Here is a 27,914-nt window from a genome sequence, read left to right as displayed (position 1 = left end):
ATTGAACATGGGTCTGCTGCACTGCAGGCAGATTCTTTACCATCTGAGCCACCAGGGAAGCCCAAAAACGTAATGCCGGCCACCAAATCATCAGACTCTGCAGCTGCCACCACCCCACACCACCCCACCTCCAGCCCCGACAGTGCACCCTGAGGAGACTCAGGGTGAGAAAGCCCAGCACACTGGCCCAGGCAGCTGAGGTACACATCAAAGGAAGAATTTCAGTGAGCCTGAGACTCCTGCATCTTCCTACACATAGGAAAGCACTCAATTCTTAGAGACATCTAGTTTTTTATTAACCAGAAATCTTTTGCTGTTCCAAGCAGCTGGTCTTTGTTCCGAAAACTCCTATATACTCCAGCTCCTCCTCTACCTCTTCGGGGCAGTCCCTCAGAGTTACCTGAGATACTGTGTCCCAGGCTTAAGTCCCCAGTTTTAGCTGCCAAATAAAAATAACTCCCAGCTTTTTAGGTTGTGTGTTTGTTTTCAGTCGACAAGATTTAATCATCATCACAGTCAATATACGCTTAAGGGATGAGCACTCCTCCAGAAAATGGTTTCAAAGAAATCAATTTTTTTTTAAGTATGGAAATTCCAGAAAATATTACACCCTATGTTATTTTATAGCCTTGAGTTCCTGGAAGAGAGTAAAAGGAAATAAACACACCATGTGTCTGCTTGCTTTGGTTATTACCTTTAAGTTTCTGGAGCCTGGCGTGTTATAGAAACATTTCCAGTTTCACACTGCCCCCCCGTCCCCCCACCCACCCCGTACATAATTCATACCAAATGTCTTCCCTAAGGAGCTCTCACTGCTTGAAGTATTTTCGGATCATTCACCACAAAGATGGAAACAAACCGACTGAAGGTTCAGATTTTTCTACATTACACTGTATAGCCAAAATAACACCTGGAAACCTGGGGATCGTTTTGCAGCAATAATGGAAGCCAGTTCCCCTGTAACATACTAACCATGGTGAGAAAATTCCATAAAGCTATGTGTTTCTCTGCCTCAGTGTTTTTATGCATCCCAGTCTTTTCATCCTTTTATCTTTGTCTCTTTCTCATGGTAACTCTTCACAAATCATGTTATAGCGACCATTTTTTTATATCATCATATATCGTGAACACTGAATATAGTTTTGTCTTAAAAAAAGGTCCCCCATCTGTCCTGCCTGCTGCATCCCAGATCCAGCTCGGATCTCCCCAGCCACACTTCAGATAGAGCTCAAGCTACATCTGCAGTGAAAAAGCCAAACAGCAGAGCAAGCACTCAGCCCTTCAGACCTCCCGGCTTCCTCGGTACTGTGTGGCCATGAGGTACACCTCTGATGATTCTTTCCTGCTGGCCTCAGGCTTTACAGTCCTTGTGTTCTGGAATTCCTCACTCAGTCTCTTCTGTAACCGATGGCTCTGACTTCCAGCCCAGGTTTTACAAAGGAATGTCCCCCCGGGGTGCAGGACATCTGGAACCATGTCCAGAAGGGACAAGCACAAGCTAATGAGTGTGTCGTGGTCGAGGCCACGGATCCCTGTGGCGTTGGGTGCCATGTCACTCAGGATCACGTCTGCTCTCCCACCAGGAAGCAGCTCTTGGATTTTCCGGAAGGTTCTAGGGTCAGTCACATCAGCAGGGCACAGAAACGTTGCTCCTTCCAGGGGGAATATGTGGAGAAGATCTACCCCAAGCACAAAGCCAACAGGAGCACTGGGGTCTAAGGAAGAAATGGTGAAGGTACTTACTCATTGACACCCCGAAATCATCCCACAAAAAGTAAATGTAACAAAATAATAAAACAGAGATAAAGGGGACTTTCTCTAGCGGTCCAGTGGTTAAGAGTGTGTGCCTCAAATGCAGGGGGTACAGATTCGATCCCTAGTTGGGGAATAAGATCCCACATGGCACAGACTAAAGAAAAAAAAAAAAAATATATATATATATATATATAAGTCAGGACCAAGAAAAAGAACTAATGTGCAAAAATGGGTACACAGGGTTTTCCTCCTAGAAAAACATGTGGCGGGAGGGGAGTGGTGGTCTTCCCTCTACATCTGAGGAAACTGAGGTTGGGAGAGGCAACATGACTGTCCCGGGGGACAGGCAGACATGGGGCCACATCCTGGCCTTGATACCCCACCTCTGACTCCATTTCACTCTCTGAGCCTTGCTCTCTGTTAAAAGGGTTCTTATCTCTGAGGAGTCTTTTTGATAAACTAAAACAGAGAAGGACATATTATTATATAAAGAGCCTCTGGGTTAAATCAACAAATCCATTCTGAAGTTTAACCCAATTTCTTTCAATGTAGAAACTATTGGAATCAAGCCAAGAAACAGGGAAAGTGGACAGATGCTAAATAAGGTAAAAAACATACCCTGCCCATGTCTGAGTGATACCAGCTGTGAAATAAAAAGATGTCAGTTTCACTTCACCTGAAAGGGGATTTCCTGCCTGCAAGGCCACTGCCCCCGCCGCCCCCCCGCCCCCTTCAACCTCCCCCCAGCCCCTCCCAGCACCACTCCCTACACACCAGGGTGGATCCATGAAGGAACAGTCACAGACTCAGAGCTCTCTGCTTAGTAAAAAGGCTGCTCTGCGGGTGAGGGGCAGGGTATTTGATCTTTATCTAAAGATGAGAAGTCCAGCTATTCTGCAGGGCGCCTCATTTTTGAAAGGCGAAAACTCTCTGCTTTCAGCCTTGGAGAGTGGGACAGCTCTCCTCCCACCTTACGCACTTGTGCTCGTTCCTTTAACGTCCCACGTACTGTAGCCCCAGGAAGTGCCTTCTAAAAGCAAATGGCAAAAAAAAAAAAAGAGAAAAAATAAAGAAAGAAAGAAAGAAAAGCAAATGGCTTTGGTTGCATTTTTGCAACTTCTTTTGGGAGTAAAAGAACCCAAGCCATTTTATGTACCCAGTCTCTGCTTCTCCCACCTCTTCCTACAGGTTAAACTTAGCTGTTTTCCTGCTTCTCCTGAGGAGCAATTAGGGGGACCGGACCCTCTAAAATCAGTCATTAGGAAGTCTGTGGATAGACTCAGTGGTGGGAAAATGAACTGAAGTTTTTGACACAGATTCATTCACTTGAACGATAAACATTTACTGAGCTTGTAAGAAATGTTTTTAAACTGTTCTAAACCCCCTTGAGGCATCCTACCCAGATTAGAGACTGATGACAAAACCCAGGGAGTGGCATGCCTGGTTCTGCAGGTCACTAAACTCCTGTAGATCTCAATTTTCTCATCAGGAAGATGGGCACACACACCCATTTTAAGGTGTATGGGAGAGATCTCTGTGACCTGCCCGTGCAGGTGGTACCCTCAGAAGTTACAGTAGGAAATACAAGTGGTAAGGATTGCTACCTTAGCACTGCTCACCTACAAAAGACTCAAAGGCAATCTTGATGCCCATGATGAGGAAACTGGCTGAATACCAACAGTATAATCATTATCTGGGATAGTATGCAGCTGTTTAAACGGACAGCATCATTTTCTACCTTGTATGGATAGTTGGTTGATCTATTAGTCAGAGGCAACTTTTTTATATATATGTTCTTAGTTAAAACCCCCAAATATAAAAGAGATAAGAACTAAGTCCCTCGAGTTGGGCCAAAGTGGAGAATCCAGAACCACGAGGGCTCCCTGGGCAGCCCCAGGAGCAACTCCAGGAAACCCCCAGGTTGATTCAGTTCTCCTGTCAAGGGAAGATGTCGCTATATCAGCAAGCAAAAAGAAATCACTCTGCGATTTCTTTGCTGAGGAAAGAGACTTGACTTACAGACAGCTGTCTGATTTCATTGCTGAGGCCACACATCAGCAGCACAGGCCCAGGACACACACCAGCGTGTCGGCCTATTTTCACCTTCACTCCCCCTTTCTACCTCCCTCTTTCATTTTGAAAATGTCAGTGTTGTTTGTATCATTCCTACTAAACCAGCACGCAGAAGCATGTGCTTTCACAAGGCGACCTGGCTGCTCTGTGCGCCCTGAAGAGGGCGGCCAGCCTGCATCCAAACCACAGTGGTCGGAAGGCCCCTGAGACAGTGCGGAGGCCCCACCTGTGCCCGCAGCGTTGACTCTCTGCACAGCCACCTGGCTCCACGCGCCAGGAGCAGCCCCACAGTCTAACACCCGGAGGCCAGGCCGTAGGATCTGGTGCCTCTCGTTCATTTCCAGGAGCTTGAAGGCGCTTCGACACCGGTAACTTTCCACCTTCGCAGCTTTCACAAACGGGTCCCTCAAATGCCGCGTCAGCCACAGGTGCTCAGCGCCAGTCCGGCCCTTGTAGCAACTGCCAGTGGTGTGGAACCTTTGACGCTGAAGGGAAGCCCACACCAGTTTCAAGGTCCTGGTGAGGAAAAGGGAGCAAGCAGGTTGGCATCCCATAGGCCAGTGGGGCCCCAAGTTCAACCCGCACATTTTTAGAGATGGGTCTCTATGGCCCAAGTGGAAGAGGTGACTTGACAAGGCTACAGCCGGAAAGGTTTTATGGGCTGACCCACATCCCCCAGAGTCTGCATGTGTGCTCAGCCACGTCCAACTCTGAGACCCCATGGACTGTAGCCCACCAGGCTCCTCTGTCCACGGAATTTTCCAGGCAGGAATACTGGAGTGGGTTGCCATTTCCTTCCTGCCATTTCCAGGGGATCTTCCCAACCCAGGGATCCAACCCTGTCTCTTATGTCTCCAGCATTGGCAGGTGGATTCTTTACCACTAGCACCACATAGGAAGCCCAAAGTCTATATGAGAAAGTCCTAACCCCCAGTACCTCAAGATGTGACTTGTCTTTAATGAGGTAATTAAGGTAAAATAAAGTCGTATGTGTGTGTGCTAAGACGCTTTAGTCGTGTCCGACTCTCTGCGACCTATGGACTGTAGCCTGTCAGGGTTCTCTATCCATGGGCATCTCCAGGCAGGAATACTAGAGTGTGTCGCCATTTCCTTCTCCAGGGGATCTTCCCAACCCAGGGATTGAACTCGCATTTCTTATGTCTCCTGCACTGGCATGTGGGTTCTTTACCACTACCTTAAATGGTAAATGGGTGGGCTCTATCCAATACTGGTGTCCTTATAAGAAAAAAATCAAGACACAGACACACACAGGACAAAGACCACATGAAGACACAGGGAGAAGACAGCCGTCTGTAAGTCAAGGGGAGAGGCTTCAGAGACTGATCCTGCTGACAACTTGATTTCAGTTTTCCAGATTCCAGACACTCAGCCAGTAAATTTCTGCTCTTTCAGTCGCCCATCCTGGGGTGCCTGGTTACAGGAACCTGAGCAAACTAATCCAGCAGGCCTCTCCTCTGTGGTCAAAAGATGTTTTTCTCTCCGGAGTTTTCTTCACAAGAAAATCTCAAATGGTAATGATAGTCACTTTGTACCAACCAAAGATTTCCCAGTACTGGTTGAAAACACTGATAAATTTCATGAAACGAACATTCTTTCTCACGGGATACAAATTTTCATTGGGCTTTAAGAGATTTAAAAAAAAACACAGGAGGACAGGTCCTTTGCCTTACTTACTTCCACCGCTTTGGCGGGCAGCACAGGGTCTGACCAACCTGTCACATTTCTTAATAAAATTGAACTTGCCCTGTGTATAACTCAGAAGGGCAATTTTCAAGCCTCTTTGGAAAGTGGGGCTTTTAAGTTTATTGACTGCCATGGGTTATCTACGCCTCCCTTTATTTAACTCTCAGAACAACCCTACAAAGTATCTACATTCTTTTCTTCTGAGGCAAAAAAAAGAACTATTATTAGTCCCATGGCTCCCAGGCGAAGTTCCCTCAGAATGAAAACATGTTGACAAAGATCTGGAGACAATACTTTTGAACTGCTGCCTTCAGAAGGCGTAAGGAGCCTCAGGGAAAGAGGGCATAGTGGTCCTGGGCGCCGAGTTAACTCCAACCGTCAGCGGAACGGTGGAGAGGGGAGTTGCACACCCCAGGTCCACCTGATGTGGGCAGCTGACCGCCAGCCCCACCCCATGACCAGGGTCCAGCCACACGGGGCTCTCGTTTCCGTGACACACGCTTCAGGCCTGCGGTGCTCTGCAAGAGCGACACCTCCAACAGCAGCGCCCCCTCCTCTCCCTAAAGGCCTCTCCAGCCCTAGGCCCGCCGTCGCTCCTAGGGAGCCCTGGCCGGTCCGAGCACAGACGGTCCGCTCTAGTCATCTCGCTGGGGCTGACCCGACCCCTTTCCGGGCAGGACGAGGTAAGTTCTGAGCCCCTTTTCGGACACGAAAAATGGGGCCGGCGTCTAGCCACTCCGCCTCCCGCACGCATGCAGTAGGTGCTCCATTAATTCCCACTGATCGCCAGCCGCCGCGCCCACCGACCGCCCGCCTCAGCCGCCTCACCGCTCACCCGGCCATGGACGCAGACCAGCTCCCGCAGCCGCCACCGGAAGTGCCGGTCTCACTTCCGGCCAGAGGCCACGCCCCCGGAAGCGGCGCGTGGGTTCGAAAGGCGCGCTCAGTGCCGGGGCCTGGGTGAGCGCGGGTGCGAGAGCACAGGTGAGCAGGGTATATGCGGCCGCCGGGGTTGGGCCTGGGACCCGCCGGAGGGCAGCTGGAGGCCCTACACGGGCGGCCAGATACAGGAGCCGAGCCTGGCGCTCGACGGCGTGTTGTCTCTTTAAGCCCTAGTCACGGGCCTCAGTGGACCGGTGATCCCGTTCAGAGGACACCCTGCTGAGAAAGGGGGCCAACTGGCCCCTGACGTCAAGTGGGCACCCTGGGGACCCGCCTGACGGTAGTGCCAAGGCTGTGGCCAACTGGACTTCAACAGCAGGTAGACCCAGAGTCCGGTACTGGCTCTGGAGTTTGATTTTCTGTCAGACTTAGCTTTTCTGAGCTTCAGTTTCCTTGGCTGAAAACAGAAGCCAAGTCTCAGCTCACAGGGTTGTTGGGTCTGTTAAGTGGGATACGTTTTGGAAAGTATATGATCCGTGCCTAATAACTGACAGCTGAGATTCCTAACTAATTTAGGAAGTCAGGGCTTTGCGCAGTAACAGGTCAGCAACATGACAAAGTTCACAGGTTAAAGGGAAGCTGGACCCAGAGACCCACTTCTGCACAACCAGCCACCAGCACCGGGACCTAGGCCTCAGTCCCTGTTCTCGGACACCGTAACTTCCCAGGAGCATCCCTGGTCCCTAATCTGCCTCTCGTCCAGTGTGGGCCCCAGACCAGGATGAGGATGGGTGGACAGGGAGCACGGTCCTGGACCTCCAGCATGTCTCCAGCAGTGACCAGATGTCCCCTGCAGGTCTTTCTCTGGACCCCACACACACACACACATTCAGGCAGGAGCGGCGTTCCAGGCCCTGAGCACCAGGTCCCAGAGCAGCAGTGGTTGTGAGCAGAACCTGAAAACCTGTCATAGCAGGGGAGACAGACCAGGCCTCGCTGGGTGGGCTCTCCACGATCAGAGCTGTACCTTTCTTGGGAATCTGGGGGTATGCTGCTGCAGGGAGGCAGAAACCAGAACCCAATAACCAGAAGGCCTCATAATGAAAAGGCCAAGACCAAAAGCCAGACGCAAGAACCATTGGGTAAAAAGCATGGTTCATTTCATGCCAGGTGGGCTTAGATGTGGACGCAGGAGCAAGAACAGCCCTGCGCTAAGGAGAGAGGCAGGGTCGACCTGGCCACTGCCTGACCTGCATCACCCCAGCAAGCAAAGGGCCCAGGGCTGATGCCACTGGGTCGGGGGGCCAGGTCTCCATCTGCCCCAGAAAATCTGCCACATCGGGCAGAACTTGGCCGTCACCTCTCCCTGCTCTCCAGGACACATTTCCAGTCCACCTGGCCACCAAAATGCCCATGCTTCCATCCACACCCTGTCCACACCCAAATCAAGCTGACCCAGCCCCTTGCCTTCCTCACAGAACCCACGGGCACCATGCGGACCTCAAGGCTCTACACGTTGGTCCTGGTGCTGCAGCCTCAGCGAGTCCTCCTGGGCATGAAGAAACGAGGCTTCGGGGCCGGCCGGTGGAACGGCTTTGGGGGCAAAGTTCAAGAAGGAGAGACCATCGAGGACGGGGCCAAGAGGTGAGGGGAGGGGCAGGCCCGACTGCAGAGCCAGCTTCCACAGGGAACAAGGATTCAGGCTGTAGAGCCAGACCCCTGACCACTCAGAGCCATGTGACCTGGAGCACAGGCTGAATCCTTGAGCCTCAGTGTCTTCATCTGCAAAGTGGGGATAATAGTATCTATGACCTCTTGGTTTCCCTGGTGGCTCAGTCAGCAAAGAATCCACCTGCAATGCAGGAGAGCGCCTACAATACAGGAGACCTGAGTTCCATCCCTGGGTCAGGAATATTCCCTGGAGAAGGAAATGGCAACCCACGCCAGTATTCTTGCCTGGAGAATCCCATGGACAAAAGAGCCTGCCGGGCTAAAGTTCATGGGGTCACAGGAGTCATACACAACTTAGCAACTAAACCACCACCACCACAACTACCTCTTAGGATTATTGTGAGGATTTAGTGAGAAAATAAGCGTGAGGACTGAACAGGGCCTGGCACGTGGTCCAGGCCGAGTACACCTTGGCTTGCTGCTATGTGGTGGTGGTTTGGGTGGAAAAGTCATGGTTTCTTCTTTCTAGCCAAGGGGCTGGCCAGTCACTTGGCTTCTTCATTGATTCAGGGGAGCTGATGATGAGCTATCTGGGACCTTTCACTGACAGTCTCCGTTCTTCCTCGACACCAACTACATTCCCATGAGCAAGAACTGAAGCCCAGAGACACGGAGCAGGCCCGAGGTCACACAGCCCTCCAGACTTTAGCCTCTTTGCCTTCTTGCCCCTCAGGCTCGTGGGGATAAATTCAACACCCTGTGTCATCCATTGAGCCCACACGGTCTGGTCCAACGCCTCCCCATCCCTGCCCCCCGCATCAGGACACCCCCTGACAAAGGACTGCGGAGCCCCTGCAGGTGGGAGGTCAGACGGGTGGCACGTCCCCATGCCCAAGGCAGAGGCTGAGACCCGCTCCACGAGGCCACAGTGCCGTGCACCCAGCTCTGCAGTCAGCCCCCTGGCCCCTGGGGCGCCTCTGGCTCCTTTCCTGGCCCGTGCGTGTAGCTGCTCCTCAGTGGCGGCCCCGCTCTGACGGGCAAGGTCTTGGCAGCCTTGGTGTCAGGTGCCCTGCCCTTTTGGGTTCCAGGGTGGGCCCCACTTCAGGGCCTGGGTTAACATGCACTCCTCACTCATCTGCAGACTCAGGTGGCATGTGGGGCTGGCTCTGTCTTCCTGTGTGCAGGACATACTTGGGGGGGCCACTTGAGCCCCAAGGAAGATGCATTCTCCTCCTGGGGGGACCAGTTGCTGGCACTTGGGGGCCAGCGGCGCCTTGCAGCCAGGTTCGGGCTCTGGGTGTGGAGCAGGCCCGCCGTCCTGGCCAGCGTTCCCAGAGCTGGTGAGGACGCAGAGCGTGGTGTTCAGAGAACTCACGCAGGCTGGGCTGGAGGAGGGAGAGCAGGCGGGCTCTCAAGCTCCGCAGCGGGCTCCGGACCACAGGGTCCCGCACCTCCGCCCCGCTCCCACCGGGGCGCTCGGCTGTCCACGGCTTGGTTTAAAGTGTCACTCGAAAAAAAAAATAAAGTGTCACTCGTCCTATTCCCTGCCTGCCATCTGGGGAACATCCCAGAGATGCAATCAGACACGTTAGCAGAACTGGAACAGTATCATCTCCGGCTGCCTGATTATCCAGGCCTGAAACGGAGCCTTGGCTCTGACACCGAGGAGATGACTGATATTTCATGCCCCGCCATGGACTCGGGGAAGATGAACCCAAATTAGTCAAAACAGTGAATCAGTCGGTGACGTTTTTAAAAACAAGCTCCGCCAGCCTGCTGCCAGAGGTGGGGAGGCCCCGCTCAGTGCTTCTATTACGTCTAATTGGGGAGCCATTTGCACCCCCACTAGCAAAAACACACTCATTTTTTTAGGTCATGTCTAGTTTTGATTAATCATCGCAGTGAGTACGTTCTGGCTTTCGGAACATCACTCGGGCCGTACTGAATAGCAGCAGGTGGACCCAGTTCCTCTCCCGGCCTCACGGGGAGGTTAGGGCAGAGTCTAGGCTCAGGACGGCGACTGTTTAAATAAGACCGTTTAACCCAACGTGCGTGTTTAATGAACACATTGGTTTCCCTGACTCCTAGTCGTGGGCACAGGAAGTAATTATGCACTGTGTTCCTAACAGAACTCCGAGATCAGAGCTTAAAGAGACCTTTTTATAACCTACAGCTCTAAAAGGTCAGACATAATTAGAACGGTTTTACAGCCACAGAAATAAATTCAGAGCAGTGGGGAAGTGAGAGTCGCTAACAGGAGACACAGGCGCTGAGCTTCACGGCTGCAGGGCTCCTGGGGCCCCCAGAGCCCACAGCAGACCCTCCAGAAAGCGCGGTCCCAGATGGCGAGAAGCAGGCCAGGGGAGGGGCTGGGGCAGAGGCTGTGCCTAAGGGCGCTAGGCAGGAAGGTTTCGCGATGCGCCGGTGGGGTGCTTATCCTCTGATACACCACGGCAGAGAAACTGGTTGGATTCCTGCAGGTGTGGATTGTGTGAGAAGCACAGGTCCCAGGTACAGGTGCTGTCTGCAGTTTTCGAAGGACAGAGACCCGAAGGGAAGATGCCAGTGGTCACGAGGGTTCTTGTGGGCGACCAGGCCATGTGTGTTCGCTGAAATGCCTACAGCACGTATACAGCTTGGGGAAGTGTTGTTAAACAGGCACGCGTGTTTAGGGGGGCATGCTCGTTTCCTTGTGAATCAGCTGACTTGTGAGCTCAGGTGGGGCAACCAGCCCCCGGCCCCTCTTCCAGCACAGGTAGGGGGCAGGGAGAGAACTGGGGGGGAGGGGGGGGGGTCCTGAGAAGGATGGCACAGCGAGGAAGGCCCGAAGCTCCTCCCCCGCAATCAAGTTCAGATGAGGCATGAGGTCTCGGCGGGAGGGCAGGGATGTCTGCTTGGTGAAGAGGTAAAACCACCACTGCTCTGGAAACAAGGCTAGAGGAACCTGCGGGCTGATGGGGAGCTCCGCGCAGGGCAGGCCAGAGCGGGACTCTGGGCAGGAAGGCTTTGGCTCGGGACCCGGCGGCTGCAGGAGGAGCTGAGTGGGCAGGTGGGGGCTCCCGGCTCTAGCGCGGCCCTCCCCCCCATGGGACCACCGAGCGGCCATGCAGGGCCAGGCCAGGGCTGCCCCTCGGTGCCCCCGGGTGCTCAGCTGGTGGGGGGCGCATCTGAGCGCCCGAGAGAGCAGTCCCAAACCCGACCCCTTGGCCACACACATGCACTCTCCACGCCTCCATCCACTCATCTCCACTCTGGTTCCACGTGGACACAGGCACCTCGACTTCACTGTCGCCTCCCACCCGCCCGCCTGCCCGCAGGGAGCTGCAGGAGGAGAGCGGGCTGACCGTGGACAGGCTGCACAAGGTGGGCCAGATCACGTTTGAGTTCACGGGAGACCCCGAGCTGATGGACGTGCACGTCTTCTGCACGGACAGCGTCCAGGGCACGCCTGTGGAGAGCGACGGTGAGTGCAGGCCCAGAGAGGCGGCCCCATGCCCCCCGCTCCCTCCTCTGCTGTAAAAAGTCCCATCGCCCGGGTGAAATAGCACAGGATGCCAAGCCCCTCGCACGGAGCAACTCAGCGAAGCCCTCGCAGAAAGTCAGTCTGAGATCCAGGCTGGCGTCGGTGACTGCCATTTCGTCCCCTGCAGAGATGCGCCCGCAGTGGTTCCGGCTGGACCAGATCCCCTTCAGGGACATGTGGCCGGACGACAGCTACTGGTTCCCACTGCTGCTTCAGAGGAAGAAGTTCCGCGGCTACTTCAAGTTCCAGGGGCAGGACACCATCCTGGACTACACACTCCGCGAGGTGGACGCTGTCTAGGGTGGCGCCGGCTCGCCCCCTCAGACCCCGAGACCCCTGCCTGGCCATGCTCTGGCCTCCAGTCTGTCTGGAGCAGGGCTGGATGGAAACGCAAATAAAACTTTTTTGACACTTCCCACCAGGCCTCACCGTGACCCGCCCAGTCTGTCCTCGGGAAGCCTCCAGACGTGCCAGGCTGTGACCTGCATCGTCAGACAAGGATGGGCAGAGACACGGGCCCAAAAGGCAAGGGGCCGGCTGGCTTGGGAGGCCCGCGGGGATGTGTGAGGGGTCCCAGGGTGTGCTAGGGGCCGTCTCCTCCACCCCCACCCACCCCAGATAAGGGGAAGCCGAGGGGCAGTCAGCGCCCAGGGCTCACACCCGTCTCATCTGCCATCAGCTGGTTGCCCTCCCGCCCCCGAGGCAGGCTGTTCCCATCCTGGCTTCAGACCCCTAGGGGGGGCGCGGGAGGGTCATCAATCTGTCACACACAGACTCACAGCCTGACGCAGCTTTTATAAATATGTTTAATGATAGTTGTTCCTGTAAGTTCACTGATAAAAATCTCGGAATGTAGCTCATTTGTAAACAATTCCAGTTAACTGGATGTGGTGGTCATTGACTCCTGCAGCCTCATAAAGTGCTTCATACATAAACCGACTTGCACAAAGCAAGAAAAAAGGCCTCAGATGCAGGGCCGCCCTGAGCTCCGGCGGCCAGGGCTCGGCCGCGTCCCCCTCCACGGCTTCACCCAGCGACTAGGCCGCGGCTGAGTCACACCGAGTCCGCGGGACACAGGCTGTAGGGACGTGGCCTGAGGGTACACCCCACGAGGCCACGCTTAGTCCTCCCGGTCCGCGGAGGGACCGGGGCTCCCGCTGGGGTCACAGAACCGGTGTCCTTTCCCGGGCGTGGCCAGGCTCTCCCTGGGGGCGAGGAAAGCCTGGGAGCAAGAAGGACGCAGAGGGTGTGGGGACCCCAGTCCAGGAGCAGCCTCTTCTCGCTCTCCCCCAGCAAACACTCATCAGAAAGCCCGCATCCAGCAGCCCAGGGTGGGGAGGGGGGGCGGGGGTTCCGGGGAAAAGGCGCCTTCGTCCCCAGCTGCCGGCAGGGGGACAGAGCATGCCCCCATCACCCCCAGCCTCCTGATGCCACCTCTCCTGGGGTGAGGAGGATGCAGATTAGGAAGCGCCCCCCCCCCACCCCCGCAGCCCCTAAAGAAGTGCGTGCTCCCGGGGTCCACGTGGGAGCCAGTCCTCCAGGGGCGGTCACCCCGGAACAGGATCTCGAGTCTTTGGTGCCAGAACTCGCCCGGAGACCCGTGTGGGGAGATGCACCCCCCGACCTGTGCTGCTGGCCCAGGGCCTCGGGGCCGTTGGCTCACACCAAGGTTGCTCTGGGGGCACCGGCAGGACCCATGTGTGGCGGGCCCAGGCCGGGGCGGGACACGCTGCATCCTGCATCAGACATGCGTCAACTCGTCAGGGATGCCTGCCCGTCCTCCAGAGCCTCCAGGCCCTACATGTGGACCTCAGATGGAGGGCAGACCCCAAACCAGGCGCGTGTTCCCGAGAAACCCTCGGGAGCCCTCCCCTGCAGTCACCCTGCTCCAACCACCCCCCCACCCCCGAGCAGAGAGCCGTGAGGGCTTGGGGCAGGCGGGTTCCAGGCCTGGCTTCCACGTCGAGGGTCCAGAGCAGAAACACCCGGCCCCAGGCAGACACAACCCCACTGGGCTCAGACGCCCAGCCGGAGCAAGCGGAAGGGAGGCTGGAAGGGGGTCCCGTTGCTCCGAAGAGGAGAGGTCACCAGCAGACATGCCCGCGCCCACTGCGCGGCCAGCCTTGGCCCGCCCAAGGCGGGACGGCAGCCGTCTGAACCTGGACAGACCCAAGGCGGAGGCACCAGCTCCCGAGCCTCCAGACACCGCGGTCCCTCTGTCTCCCCCGCCCCAGCCCGGCGGGCACATGGATGTGAGCGTGGAGGCAGGCACACACACACCAGGGCCGCCAGGGCGCTCCCCGGGGTACATGGGGGAACCCGCTCCAGGGACCAACCCACTCCCACCACCAGGCTGCCGGCCACCGCGCACACCCCAGGCAGCCCCGGCCTTGCTCCCCGAGAGGGAGGGGAGCCACCGCTACCTGGACCCCCGGCCCCGCCGTCGGCCCCCTGCAGGGGGCGTCAGCCCAACACACGGACCCTTGGGGTGGGGGCGGGCACCGACTGAGGGAATCAAACAGGGACACACCATTCGGAAAGAGGTTTTAGTGAGGGCGCCGAGCTGTCCCCGAGCCCCCGGGCACTAGTGAGCAGACAGGCCGTCCTGGGGGGGCCGCGGGGGGGCCGGGGCGCCGGGCGGTCCCACGAAGAGGCAGCGAAGCTTGGGCTGCAGGTCGTTCCACACCTTGCTCATCTGCGGGAGGAGGGGGCGGGCCAGCTGAGGGGCAGCTGGGGGACAAGCAGCACAGACACCCCACGTCCCCGGCCCCAGAGCGGCTTCCCACCCCTGCCCTGCAGTCCCCCCACCGCCAGGGGCCACGGGGGCTGCTCCCTCTGTCCCGCACACGGACAGACGCGTGCAGGACGCCCCATAAGGGACTTCAGGGAACTTCAGCACCGGGTCGCTCCCACCAAAGGCTCTGCAGCGAGGCCGCAAGAACGTCCAGGGAAGGAAGGCAGAAACAAGGCACGAGCCGGGCGCCGCGCCGTGGCTCCCGGGCCCTGCGGCGGCCTGCAGGCGGGGGCCGTGGGCACGGGCAGGAGGGGAGCCGGGCGGCGAGGGGCCGTCCGAGACGGGCGCGGGGGCGGAACGGCCCAGGGGCGGCTGAGGGCAGGGCGGCCTGGGGCACGTGCGGCGAGCCCAGCCGCCGAGTTTGGAGACGGGGGACCGAGTCGCCCGCGGAGGAGAAACAGCGCTGCGGCCCCGGACCCGCCTGTGAGCGCTGACCACCGTACAGCCCTGCCCCCGGCCGAGCGCCCTGCTGCTGCCTCAGCCGCACGTGCAGTTCCCAAACTGTGCCCGAGGGCGCCCCAGGGGCACCAGGAACTCCAGGAAACATGCAGAGGAAGCTCTGCGCTCGTCACAGGCCACGCAGACCGCCGCCGTGAGCCCGCCCGGAGCCAAGAGCTGACACCCAGGACGGGTGGGCAGGGACTCTGCCCTCGGACCGCTGTGAGCACCAACGTGCTGAGAAAGCCGAGAACCGGCTGCAGACAGCGCGGGCCGGGCTGCCTCAGGCTGCAGGGTCCCCTCATGGGCACAGCTCCCCAGCCCCTCACACCAACACCCCACCTCTCTGCTCTTATCCCGGGATCTGTGTGCCCCACCGCTGACCTTCCCTGCAGCTCCTCCTGAGGCCGGGGACCCGACCCCCCACCCCGCGCCCCCCAACCACGAGGGGCCTCACGGTCTCCCCGGCTACAGGAGACCACAGAATCCGCCAGGAGCCGGGTCAGGTCCTGCCGCCCGCCGCCCGCCCAGGTCCGTCGTCAAGGTCAGCCGGGCAGCCGCTTCAGGAAGGAGGGCGCCCGCCGGCCCGGACCCACCTCCTTGTGCCCTTGGATCTGGGAGTTGACGAAGGCCCCGAGGATGTGGGAGGTGAGCGGCAGGTAGACGTGGACCAGCTGCGTCTCCTGGTGCAGGCAGTACAGCGAGAAGTAGTTGCGGAGCTCCATGGTCTGGATCACGTTCTCCTGCTGCAGAGCAGAAAGGCCCTGGCGCCCGGCCCAGCACAGCGGGGAGTGGGCCCCCTGGGCCGGCCCGAGCCCCGTCACCGGGGCACAGGCGTCAGGGTCCGGCAGCTCACGGAGCCCCCCAACACACACACACAGACCGGCAGGGAGGATGGCGGGCCCCGCCGGCAGGGCGGAGGGGCCCCGCCAGCCCGCCCCCACCCGGTGGGGACGCACCTCCACGATGCGGGACTCCAGCTGCTCCACGGACTCGGGCTCGCGGCTCTGCGCAGCAGCGCTCATCATCTGCCTCTTCATCAGGCTGTATTTGTGCAGCGCCCGTTGGTGCTTGTGCAACACGCCCTTCTCGTGCCGCTCGCACAGGTCCTGGGGGCGGGGGCGGTCAGGGCTCCGGCCTCCGGGGGGCCCTCCCCCTCGGATGCCCCACCTGCACCCCGCTCTGCACCCTCAGTAGTCGCAGGAGGGACAGCCCAGGGGAGCTGCCCAGGGCCAAGCTGCGAGGGGCTCACAGTGCACATCAGCCCAGCCCGGGACCCACGGGGACGCGTGCACGCCAGGCCGGCTCCAGACCACACACCGTGAACTGAGCGTCCCCAGAAAGCTGGCATGCCGCCAGCAGCAAGACCAGACAGGCTCCCGAGGGAAGATGCTCCGCATCTCCCTGGGGCCTCAGGATAAGCCGGTCAGAGGCCTTGTGGGAACAGGAGCCACGGAATCACAGGCTGCAGCTGCAGAGGCCACCCGGCCGCCACCCCAGGATTCCCTTCTAGAACCTTCCGCACCAGGGCCGGGGCAGCACCCTGAGGTCAGCACCAAGGCCTCACAGGGAGTAGTCAGCCCGCCACCAAAGATCAGCAAGGCGCCCCAGCCCCGAGCTGAGGTCTGACTTCCAGCAACCTCCTCCTGCCTGTCTGCACACTGGAGCCACACCCCCCGAGGGCAGCCTGCAGGAGACCCCTCCACCCTCAGCAGCCCTGACCTCAGGCTCTTGCCCCACCCCCCAGAGCCACGCCCTTGAAAGGTCACAGGATATTTTCAAGCAGCTGCGAGACTCACTTTGTAGGACTGCAGCAAGTCCAGGAAGAGGTTCAGCTTCTCCACCACATCGTTCTCCTCCTGTTTGCCCTGGAAAACACGGGGCGGGTGGGCCAACACTGCCCGAGCACATGGCCGGAGTCATGGGCTTGGCCACGCAGGTATCCTGCCCTCCTGACTGGCAGGGGACACGGAGAATGGAGGCTCCTCCCCGCATGTGTGGCGGGGGTGCCTCCTACACGCGACAGTCGCTACCAAGTCCCGGTTCTGGTACCGATGCTTTGCAAGACCCTAAACCACCAGCACACGTGCCTTTAAAAAAAAACCGGTCACTGCGGAAGAAACGCCCCCTTGAGTCTCACCTATCTGGCTGGGACACAGTTATCAGGCCTCCCAGCTGGTCTGGGGAGAATAAAACCAGGACACATTAAAACAGAATTGAGAACGAGCCCTCCAGGGTCTTCACTTGCACAGCAAGCGTGAGATGGAACCCTGGCCCTGACGGTGACAGTCCTAATGGGCCACTTCTCCAATCTAATACAGTTAACACTGAACTGATTTTATTCCAACACAGAAACCACCAAAGACACTGAGGAATGTTCAGGAAACTGCACCTGTGCAGACACGATGGTGTGTGTGAGGAATCCGAGAAGCTCAGAGGCAGACTACAAACCACACCCCATCAGAGGCCACACGCCCCCTCTCCTCGGGGCAGAAACCGCATCCACTTCCGGGTCAGAGGAGACCCTGAGTCAGGGGCCCCCACCTGCTGTGTGCACCCCCTCCCAGGTAACCTGTCCGAGAGGGGCTGTGGGCCAGGGCCTGGGTCCTAGCTCCCCTCGCAGGCTTTACAGACTGAGCTCTCAGTAGAGGGTCGAAGCTTAAATGAAAAGCTGTCCCCAGCTGGTCCAGCCCTCTCGTTTCTAATCATGGAGAAAGGACCTGGGGACGAGTGCAGGGTGAGGTCCCTGCGTGAGACTCGGGCCAGTGCAGAGAGCAGGTTGCCTGGGCTCACCCCGTCTATACCCGGCCAGCCCTCTGACACCACGCTCTCCGTTCCCCCTCAGACCCAGAGATGGGCCAGCCCAGCGCCAACTCCAGGAGACTCGGACTTCGCCCGTCACTCAGTTTCCAAAGAGAACCCACGGGCAAGGCGACCGCGGAGGAAGAAAACCGAGGACTTTCCACACCAGGAACGCAGTTAGATTCCCGTTCCAACACTCAAGAGCTGTGTGGGCCGCTGAGCACGCACCTGGAGCCTGAAAACCCCCGCATCTGCCCATCGCTGACTCACTACTAAGGCGCTTCGGGCCTCTGCCCGGCAGCAAGGCCTCCACGGGGACAGCATTTCAGTGCATTGAAAACCGCCCACCAGCAGCCTAAAGCCCATTTCCCCAAGAGCCAGGAAGCACGCTCTTACCCCTAAACTTATGTAACAGTTTTATAGCCTAAGAGCACCCAGATGGACCTCTCTTTTCCCTCTGACTGAAAATTAGTCCCCAGCAACAAGATTGTCTGCAGACTTCTATTATACAAGTAACACTGCCCGCAGAACAGAAGTGTTTCTTGAGGTTAACTGGGCGTCCAGGGTGAGACCTGGGTGGGGCCTCTGGGGTGCTGGGAGCCCAGTTGCTCTGATGAGTTATCAAGTGGCCGAATGCTACCTGACCAGGAGAGCAAAACAGGGCTGCCTGTGCACTCAGGGCGCCCTGGCAAGTGCCAGGTTACAGCTTCAAGGTCAGGGCAGACCTCACAGCCTCAGCAAAGTCGGCTCTCCGCAACGAGGACTCAGTGTGTCCCTGGCATCAGCAAGCCTCAAGAGCGTGAAGATCTCCCGGGAGCCACGCGGGACAGACGGGGACGTGCAGAGCCGGCCGGCAGCCGCGGCGCCCTCACGCAGGACTCACAGTCCTGACGTCCCCCCAGGAGGGGATGCCCGCGCACCACGGCTCAGAGGTCCTTGGGGACAGGCACCCGGGGGCCACGCCCACTCACCTGCTGCGCGGCCTTGTCAGCCAGCAGCGCGAACTCCACCGACAGGCCTTTCAGCGCCTGTTTGAGGGACCCCCACGTGCCGCTGTTCAGTGAGGCCCAGGAGGGGAGCGGGGTCGTGTCGGACCCCAGAGCACTGAGGGAAGAGGAGACACTCAGACCCGGAAGCCGGGCAGGCAGCCAACGCGACACCCACTTCCCGACACCATGCCCACCCCCAGGGCGCCCTGCGCATCTCCTAACCCAGACCCCCACTGCTCAAAGAGCAGCCACCTGGGGCGTCTGTGAGAAAGGTGGGACTTCTGCCCTCCAAGATCTGAACCACGTCGGTGAGACCCAGGCTGGAGGCACACGGTTCCGGCGAGAGCCACGGGGGGGGGGGGCGCACGGGGTGGCAGCGCTGGCTGGAGGCCCAGCCCCTCCTCCAGGGGAGACGAAGGCCTCTTCTCAGGTCTGATCCGGACAATGGATGGGGGCGGAGGGGAGGGAGCCTACGTCTAGGACCGGACGTTCTGCCCACACTCTCCACCGTTGTTCTTTCTTCTGAGTACGATGTCCCGTCTCCCCAGCCCTTTCCTTCCCTCTTGGGGTGAACGGGTCAGAATGAGGGTCATCACAGTAAACGCGCTTGCTCCTCCAAGCCTGCCACCCAAGTCTAAGGCCCCTCCCCACAAAAGCGACCCCAAGGAGCCCACCAGGGCACCTGCCTCAGCTCCTTCCCGAATATGAGAAGGTCAGCAGCGTTGTCGATGGCCCGCGACACCATCCGCTCAGCCCGATCACGGAGCTTGTGAAAGCTGTTGTAGATGTTTCGAATCAGCTCCCGGCTCATGGCGAACTGCGTCTGGATGTCGGCCGGGAGGAAGTCCTGACGGGGCGGGAGGCGGGGACAGTCGTCACCAGACAGGACAACTGTCCAGGAGACGAGCGACGGGAGAGCAAGCAGCTCCGTCCGCCCAGCAGGTGGCCAAGCCCAGACCCCAGGCCCAGGTCACCCAGCAGTCAGCCCAGGAACCCACCCCAGACCTCCCCTCTAGTCCAGAAGGAAAACAGAAGCCAGCACCGCGTGCCCACTGCAAAAAACAGTCCTCAGGCCCAACACGACGAGCGTGCTTCCTGACTGCACCAGGCAGGCCTCCAGGTTCCCTCATTTATTCCCCAAGACTGATTTCTCACCAACTTTAACATTAACTACCCATTAACACTAACTAATATTAACTACGCAGTGCTTGGAAAACAAAAAGTTTAGGGAATAAAATGAAGGTAATGTCTGGAGAAGTGGCTTAAGAAAGAATCATGAAAAAAGCTACCAAATAGCTACTGTCATCCTTTTGAGAAAAGGATGAACTAAATTTAAAAGTAAACCAGTGCAACCATCAATTCCCTTCTTTCCAAAGAGCAGACGACCAAGGGCACGTCCACCTGAGTCACGGAATGCCCGGGGATACGGTGCGAGGGCCTGCGGCCGGGCCCTGTGGTCAGAGGGAGCTGAGTCACACACAGGCTCAGCTGCCGAGACATCTGGGACCTTGGCCAACGGCAGCCTCCATTTCCCCATCTGTAAAATGGGCCTGGCACCCACTGTGCTGCAGATCAACTGAAACAAGGGTTAGGTGAGGAAAACACGCGACACAGCTCAGAATGAGGTCTGGCGCTCAGAGAACTGACTAACTGTGAGCCCTGCTGCTGCTCGGGGGAGTGAGCATCACAATCAGGTAAGTACCTTGGCCCGAGCCGCCAGCTTGCAGTTCATGAACTCGTCTCCCACGCACTGAGCAGATTCCTTCAACTTGTTCTGCACGTCCTGCAAGGGGGGAGAGAGAAACCCTTGACCCTCAGCCAGCCGCAGAGAGGTGGGCAGGAGACCATCCGAGTCGCTGGAAGGCAGGACCCAGTCCCTCTGAGACAGCAGTGTCTCTCTGCCTGTCTCCTGCTCCACTGTTTCCCCCATTGGCCTTGACCTTTGGGAAGGCTGGTCTTCCAGACGTGGCAAAGCCCGACTTCACAACAGCACTGCAAACGGCAGCTCTGGAGAGGAGCCCTCTCTCCAGAAAAACAAAGTGCACCCGCGGACCAGGGGCCGGAGCGCGGAGACAGACGCGAGACCACCAGGCCCGGGAAGGCCCCGCGTGGGGCTCAGACACTGAACCTTCTTCCTCCTCTGAGCAGACCCACAGGACCAGGCCCAGAGCCTGAGCAGAGCTGACGGGCAGAGAAAGGACAGCCCTGGGCGTCCCACGCCCTGGCTCCGCGCTCTGCCCGCGGAAGGGGGGCTCCCTGGTAACGCCCAGCCTTCAGACGAGCCCCCACGAAGAGCCACAGAACAAACACAGGCAGAGACCCCAACACACGACGGTGCGGGTGCAGGAAGCAGAGCGTTTCAGAGCAGAGCGTCTGCCCCAGTGCGCTCCTTCACCGAAGACGCACACGGTGCCACGGAGGTCCGGGGGACACCCGTCTGTAGGAGCAAGGGTCGCCTGACCTCCCGGCTCCCCCTCCCTCTGCCCTGAGCCACGTGGCTCCCGACTCCCAGCACTTTCCTCCTGGCAATCAAGACCCCCGCTCCAGCCCCAGGGTTCAAGATCACAGCAAACACTCCCTGAACCTCTGGAATAGGTCCCACAAGAGGGGCTGAGCGACAGGCACCCCAGAGGGGAGGCCGCGGGATCTCTAAGGTCAAAGGCCCCTCTGGCCTCCGGGGAGGGTGTGCTAATATGGGAGGCCAGGCGCGTGGGGAATCCGCCTCTGCGGCTCTGGGTCCGCGGCCCTGCCGTCCACTCCAGAGCGGGGAGTCCTCCGCGGGCCCCCTCTGCCCATACCCACGAGGAGAGGGTCCATGGCGAACCCCCGGTGCTGGAGAAGCACTCGGGCCTGGCCCGCGAGGCCGTCAAGGCAGCGCCTCCTCCAGCAGGGGTGTGGCCTGGCTTCCTGCTGGACCAGACAGGCCGACGGCACCTGGAGGGAGACACGGCCATCCCGACGCCTCCCCAGAGTCGCGGGCACGCAGAGCCCACGCCGCCCGGGACACACGTCCACCCGCAGCTCTGCGGACCGAACCGAGTCCACCCCGGCCTTTCCTAAGTGCACACACCTCCACGGCGGGAGCCCCTCAACCGCGGAGCCCCCTCCGGAGCAGCTTCAAACCTCGGGGGCGTGCCGAGAAGCCTGGGCTCCTCCCCCGGCCCGCCCACAGGCCGGAGCAGACACCTCCCACGCGCCCGGGAGATAGCCCTGCCCATGGCTGCCCCTGCAAATAGAACGCATCGGGCCGAACCAGGGGAGTGAGCGGGGAGAACGAAAGGAAACCACTGGACAACGAAAGCCGGGCCGCCTCAGAATCCCTCCCCAGACCGCCCCCCCCCACCCCCGTACTCACGGGGCCGCTGAAGGACAGGAACAGCTTGAGGATCACGTCCTCGGAGAAGGGCGGGTGCCGGGCCACCAGGTTGATGAAGCGCTTCAGCGCTCGCCTCCGGGCCTCGATGAACTCCCTGTCGGCTGGGGGCAGGACGCGGGTGACTGCGGGCCCGGAGCACGGCCCCCCAGGCTGGCGCTCAGGGCCCAGCGCCTCCGGCACAGAGGGCCCCCAGCCACACTTCCAGCCGGGGGCACCAGACACAGACCACAGGCTGCGGGAGAAGGCCCGGGGGCCCCCCCCCGGACCCCACGCCCTGCCCCCAGGGACATACCTGGGCCAGGTATCTGCGAGGAAACCCAGGAAAACCAGAGCCTGCCGGCATTAGCCAGCAGTGTCTGACCCCTCACCACAGGGCCTACAGACGCTGCTGCAACCCCCTCCTGCTGTCTCCATGAACAATATCTCATGGATCCAAGCGCAAGCTGCCTCATTTGGGTTGTGTTTTCACTTTGAGGGAGGGGAAAAAAGTAAAAGCGTATGACCACACACTGAGGGTATTTCAACCTGACCACAAATGAAAACGGTGTTTTTTTTTTTTACTTTCAACTCAGTTCAGTTCAGTCGCTCAGTCGTGTCCGACTCTTTGCGACCCCGTGAATCGCAGCACACCAGGCCTCCCTGTCCATCACCAACTCCCAGAGTTTACTCAAACTCATGTCCATCGAGTCGGTAATGCCATCTAACCATCTCATCCTCTGTCGTCCTCTTCTCCTCCTGCCCCCAATCCCTCCCAGCATCAGGGTCTTTTCCAAGGAGTCAGCTCTTCGCATGAGGTGGCCAAAGTATTGGAGTTTCAGCTTCAGCATCAGTCCTTCCAATGAACACCCAGGACTGATCTCCTTCAGGATGGACTGGTTGGATCTCCTTGCAGTCCAAGGGACTCTCAAGAGTCTTCTCCAACACCACAGTTCAAAAGCATCAATTCTGCAGTGCTCAGCTTTCTTCACAATCCAACTCTCACATCCATACATGACCACTGGAAAACTCATAGCCTTGACCAGATGGACCTTTGTTGGCAAAGTAATGTCCCTGCTTTTTAATATGCTATCTAGGTTGGTCATAACTTTCCTTCCAAGGAGTAACTGTCTTTTAATTTCATGGCTGCAGTCACCATCTGCAGTGATTTTGGAGCCCAAAAAAATAAAGTCTGACACTGTTTCCACTGTTTCCCCATCTATTTCCCATGAAGTGATGGGACCAGATGCCATGATCTTAGTTATAACATTTTGAAAAAGATCTTTGCTTCACACAGCAGTATAAATTATATATTACGTAATGTGTGCATGCATGCCCAGTCGTGTCTGACTCTTTGTGACTCCGTGAACTGTAGCCCGCCAGGCTCCTCTGTCCATGCAATTTTCCGGGCAAGAATACTGGAGTGGGTTGCCATTTCCTCCTCCATGAAAACGGTATTTAAAGTATTACTTGGGGTAATTCCCTGGCAATCCAGTGGTTAAGATCCCAAGTTTCCACTTCAGGGCCATGGTTCGATCCCTGGTGAGAGAGCTAAGATGCCACATGCCACACAGCATGGCCAAACAGTAAAATTCTAAATCGCTGGAAAACACTGGATTAGGATATCCCCATGAAGGCCCCCGGGGCCCCATCTGCTGAAGGCTGCATGTTCACAAAGGCTGAGCACGACCCAGCCTTCGAGGTCCCCGCACGCTCCGCGGCCCCGGGCCCCAGCACACCCAGTGTTACCTCCCAGCATCCTCTTGGGCGGCAGGGCAGGCACCATGCGATACGGGAACTTGTGCAGCAGCGTCTCGTGGAAGACCACGAAATCGTTGTAGCGGCGGTACACGCAGGACTTGAAGCGCTGCGGGAAGAGGGTGCAGAGCTCAGAGTCCTCACCAGACACCCTCAACTTCACCACTTCCCCTGGCCTGCTCTTCCCGCCACTGAACAGGACCCAGGGAAATAACACGATGAAAGGCCCTAAGTTCTCACCAGGCCTTCCCTAAGGGGGGAATCCCACACGTCCTCAATGGACGGAGACACAACCTTTACACGCCGCACAGCTCTGACTGCGCCCTTAATTAGCCACCTATTGCTCTGGATCTTCCGTAAGACATGAGCCTCTTTACAGGCGTTTTCAGCCACACGGCAGTATCTCCCATCTGTGGGTTTCAAGTGAGGGTAGCGTTCAGGGTCTGTCCTCAGCATGCACTCTCAAACAGTGCTAATACAAGCAGCCTCCTGAAAGAGACCCGACTGCCTGAAAGCAGCTCAAACGCTGAGCACCAAGACCGAGACACGGGAGACTCGTGCCTCAGACGGAACCGCCAACACACTCCACTGGGAGCCTGCTCGTGAAAAACCCGCAGGCTCCACAGGACAAGCACCGCGACCCGAGTAACCTCGTCGGGGTCGAGAGTAAGCGCTCACACGAGACCCAGGCGAGAGCAGCAACCACTAAGACTCAGTACATTACTGCAATTACTGATTAACATCACCGAGAGGGGAAGAAGTATGAGACGGTGACACGCCGTGTGAGGCCAGGAAGGGACAAAGCTGTGGGACCAGTGAGAGGCCAGCGGTGTCCGGGGTCGGGGCGGGGCTGGAGCTCGAAGGACGGAACACAGGGGCCTTCAGGGCAGACAGGCGACAGCAGTGGGCCACGCCCTGAGGACGCCCAACAGCAGGAGTGACTCTCGGGTGAACCGGGGACTCTGTGACAAGCACACGTCCACGCGGGTTCACCAGCTGGAACAAACGCTCCATCTGGTGCGGGCGCTCACTGGGGGTGGGGAACACGGGAAATCTGTTCCTTCCCCTCAATCCTGCTGTGAACCGAAAAACACATTCAACTTTTTGAACCCTTAACAGAAGGGGAAAAGTGAAGCGGTGATGGATTTTATTTTCTTGGGCTTCAAAATCACTGCAGATGGTGACTGCAGCCATGAAATTAAAAGACACTTGCTCTTTGGAAGGAAAACTATGACCAACCTAGACAGCATATTAAAAAGCAGACATCACTTTGCCAACAAAAGTCCATCTGGTCAAAGCTATGGTTTTTCCAGTAGTCATGTATGGATGTGAGAGCTGGACCATAATGAAGGCTGAGCGCTGAAGAACTGATGTTTTTGAACTGTGGTGTTGGAGAAGACTCTTTGAGAGTCCCCTTGAACTGCAGGGAGATCAAATCCATCAATCCTAAAAGAAATCAACCCTGAATATTCATCGGAAGAACTGATGCTGAAGCTGAAGCTCCAATACTTGGGTCACCTAATGAGAAGAGACGACTCATTGGAAAAGACCCTGATGCTGGGAAAGACTGAAGGCGGGAGGAGAAGGAGACGACAGAGGATGAGATGGTTGGATGGCATCACCAACTCAATGGACATGAGTTTGACTAAGCTCCGGGAGAGAGTGAAGGACAAGGAAGCCTGGCGTACTGCAGGCCAGGGGGTCACGAAGAGCCGGACACGACTGAGCGACTGAACGATGAGAACCCTTAGGCTGTAAAGCACACAGAGGTGACCAGGCAGCTGCCTGTGCCACCTGCCGGGCCCAGTGCCGCGTCTGCACTGACCACGACTCCACCAGGTGTGCAAGCAGGGGGCGCAGCCTGGTGAGCCCCCCAGCTCCAGCCCCGAGGCCCCATCCTCAGCAGGCTCACCCCCTCGCCCACACTTCAGGAGGCAACCTGGGCAGATCGGCCTCCTCCTGAAAATGCTCACCGTGAGGTCATCGGCTGACTTAGGAAACAGGCCGTTAAGTGAGACTGAAGACAAGGCCGCTGTCAGTAGGGCAGTGAGTCACGCACGCGGGTGCCCGGCCCCCGGGTGACGCGGCCCCCGAGGCGGCACTGGAGCCTCCAGCCCTGCTGCGGCCGCAGATGCCAGGCGGCGGTGGTGCCCGCCAGCGACGCTGTCCTCGAAACAAGGGAGGGCCTCCTTCCCTCACTGACCTCAGCCGCCTCCCTCGGCAGTGGCACTGACCAGTGTCAGAGCAAAGTTTAGTTCCAGGCTCCCCTCATCGTGGCTTCAAAACACAGTGAGGCAAAATGCTGCAATCCTTAACTTCCACAGAACAGCCGTCCACCCTGGGGAACTTGCTCCCGCATGCCCACGTGCCTTTCTGCCTGGATGATGATTGTGACACTCCCCTGGCCTGAGCCCTCCAGGGCTGCGACCCAAGTCTGTAACCCGGCTGGCTCTCAGCGCTGGGGGGGCGGTCACTCTGACCCTACGAGATCCCCCCTGCTCCCCCCACTACACACACACACACACACACACACACACACACACACGTGCTCTTAGTTCACCAATGACTTCATCTCCAGGATAAAGAATAAAAGCTCCTATCAAAACACGTCCCAACTGAACTCGATGACAGGCAAAGGACAAAAGATCAACACTGCTGACGCCATCGGACAGCCCGCACACGGCCACCCCGGGGCCAGGTGTCCAGCACCCGACTCGCTCTGACCTTGGGGCACCCCTGACGGGGACGCAGCACCCTCTGGGGATGAGCTCCCCATACCAGTCCCGCCCGCACACTTGATCTGCGGTGCGGGGTCCAAACTCTACTTCCCAGGGGCTGCCCAGCACTGCAGGACCACCCAGGGCCAGCTTGTCTGGGCCAGAGCCCAACCGAGCGTTCCGAGAGGCAGGATCCCAGGGCCCAGGGATGAGAAGGGCGGGCAGGTGCCTGAGCGAGGGGCAGTGAGCCAGAGCCGGACGCAGGGGCATGCGCTGGGGGGTCTTCCCTGCACCGCCCCCCCACCCCCACGCCCGCAGGTACCTGGCTGGACACCTCATACTCCACGTGCTTCAGGAACAGGCCCTTCTTCTCTGGGACGAGCTCCACCTGCACGGCGTCCCTGGCCAGCAGCTCCTGCAGCGTCAGCGACAGCAGCAGCGGGTTCCCCGGTGGCACCTGCATCCGACCGGCGTCCAGGGCCCTGGGCTCGCTGACCGGGGGCACTGGCGAGTCTGCGGAGAGAAGGTGAGCACCGCGGCTCAGCCTGGAGGCCGCCCCGCCGCCCCCGCCTGCTGGCTCAGCACGTGGACCCCAGCCACGTCACCCGACCAAGCCTGGTCCTGGCCCAGGTCTGGCTCATTCATTCGAGCCGGGCGTCCACTCGGGGCCACGTCCTCCCCTCATGAACCAGCAGGCCGTGACTCAGCACGTACACCCCCACATCCAGGACCAGGCAGGTCTAGTTTTCCACCTGGGCAGAGGAAAAGGAGTGCCATGTTTGCAAGCTACATGCAAAAAACAAGGTTTTTCCTTTTCTCCGGGGTCAAGTAAAGGGTTAAAAGATAAGAAACAGGGCCCATTTCTCCATGAGCAGGCGCTTCCACAATCAATGCACTCTGCCTTCTTGCCAACCCAGTCACCCTAATGTGTAAAAACCGGCATGTCTGCTTTAGCCCGGTGCCCGCTGAGTTGGGCTCCTGCTCATACAAACCAAAGCACTGAGCCCTAACACTCCGCCTTCCTTAGACACGAGAAGTCACCCACGTGTCATTCATAGGACAGGCAAAGACAAATCAGAGGTTTTATGTCCAACAAGCTGCCAGCAAACAAACAAGAAAATCCTGTTAGAAGGTCAGTTTGGTTTTTAGTACAAAGAGTTTAGAACTTTAAGAGAAAAACATTCTTTTCAGTTAAGAAAAAAGAATAAAGGTTAAGGTGTCCCTCGGGGGGAAAGCTCTTTTTCCAGGAAACACTGCTGTAAATAAGCAGAACAAACTGTCTTTCTCCATCTCCTCAATCTTCAGCAGCGCGGCTGTATCACTTTACAGGACTGACTTTTTCGATGCAAGATTCTGGTTTACATTCTCATACAGAATTATTAGGGTCATTTCCATCTGTGAAATCACTTAGCATTATTCTAGGATTCAAAATACAGCAGCCTTGAGTTGACCTTAA

At 58.0% G+C, this 27,914-nt stretch overlaps 3 protein-coding genes across 13 annotated transcripts in view; 1 reads left to right on the top strand and 2 right to left on the bottom strand.

The window, feature by feature from the left end:
• Window positions 1-288: 288 nt before the first annotated feature.
• Window positions 289-6,418, bottom strand: MRM2 (mitochondrial rRNA methyltransferase 2). Its single transcript, XM_061153809.1, has 3 exons — window positions 6,368-6,418; window positions 4,055-4,344; window positions 289-1,715 (listed from the first exon to the last, which is right to left on the bottom strand). The coding sequence occupies exons 1-3, from the start codon at window positions 6,373-6,375 to the stop codon at window positions 1,282-1,284; spliced, it is 732 nt and encodes a 243-aa protein (XP_061009792.1). The 5' UTR covers window positions 6,376-6,418; the 3' UTR covers window positions 289-1,281.
• NUDT1 (nudix hydrolase 1) lies at window positions 5,808-12,332 on the top strand. 8 transcript variants are annotated; one of them, XR_009694539.1, is made up of 4 exons: window positions 5,808-6,215; window positions 7,893-8,058; window positions 8,656-8,770; window positions 11,403-11,522. XR_009694539.1 is itself a non-coding variant. In XM_061153806.1 (4 exons), the coding sequence occupies exons 1-3, from the start codon at window positions 5,957-5,959 to the stop codon at window positions 8,730-8,732; spliced, it is 543 nt and encodes a 180-aa protein (XP_061009789.1). In that variant the 5' UTR covers window positions 5,808-5,956; the 3' UTR covers window positions 8,733-8,770; window positions 11,403-11,522. The 8 variants fall into 8 exon arrangements, 4 of the variants coding, with proteins under 4 accessions (XP_061009789.1, XP_061009790.1, XP_061009788.1 ...); XR_009694537.1 differs by having other exon boundaries at window positions 8,615-10,596; window positions 11,357-11,487; XR_009694540.1 differs by having other exon boundaries at window positions 11,357-11,446.
• A 64-nt stretch (window positions 12,333-12,396) lies between these two features.
• The window catches only part of SNX8 (sorting nexin 8), a 40,852-nt gene continuing 25,334 nt past the window's right edge, over window positions 12,397-27,914 (bottom strand). For all 4 annotated transcript variants that reach the window (XM_061153803.1, XM_061153801.1, XM_061153804.1 and 1 more), the window contains exons 2-11: window positions 26,781-26,971; window positions 23,733-23,850; window positions 21,987-22,108; window positions 20,334-20,414; window positions 19,318-19,478; window positions 18,614-18,746; window positions 16,640-16,708; window positions 15,800-15,949; window positions 15,437-15,586; window positions 12,397-14,303 (exon numbers count right to left, since the gene is read on the bottom strand). In XM_061153803.1, the coding sequence (XP_061009786.1) occupies window positions 14,193-14,303; window positions 15,437-15,586; window positions 15,800-15,949; window positions 16,640-16,708; window positions 18,614-18,746; window positions 19,318-19,478; window positions 20,334-20,414; window positions 21,987-22,108; window positions 23,733-23,850; window positions 26,781-26,971 (1,286 nt within the window). In that variant the 3' untranslated portion in view covers window positions 12,397-14,192. The remainder of the gene's footprint in view (window positions 14,304-15,436; window positions 15,587-15,799; window positions 15,950-16,639; window positions 16,709-18,613; window positions 18,747-19,317; window positions 19,479-20,333; window positions 20,415-21,986; window positions 22,109-23,732; window positions 23,851-26,780; window positions 26,972-27,914) is intronic.

This window comes from Dama dama, chromosome 10, assembly GCF_033118175.1.
Source record: "Dama dama isolate Ldn47 chromosome 10, ASM3311817v1, whole genome shotgun sequence".
Classification (NCBI taxonomy): domain Eukaryota; kingdom Metazoa; phylum Chordata; class Mammalia; order Artiodactyla; family Cervidae; genus Dama; species Dama dama.
This window is presented reverse-complemented; position numbering and strand designations above follow the sequence as displayed.

Coding starts and splice junctions, on each gene's coding strand:
- NUDT1 (XM_061153805.1), top strand. CDS start 5,957: ATGTGGGCAGCTGACCGCCAGCCCCACCCCATGACCAGGGTCCAGCCA. Junction 8,059..11,402: donor ATCGAGGACGGGGCCAAGAG/GTGAGGGGAGGG, acceptor GCCTGCCCGCAG/GGAGCTGCAGGAGGAGAGCG. Junction 11,549..11,735: donor CACGCCTGTGGAGAGCGACG/GTGAGTGCAGGC, acceptor CGTCCCCTGCAG/AGATGCGCCCGCAGTGGTTC.
- MRM2 (XM_061153809.1), bottom strand. Junction 1,716..4,054: donor AGTCAACGCTGCGGGCACAG/GTGGGGCCTCCG, acceptor TTTCTTCCTTAG/ACCCCAGTGCTCCTGTTGGC.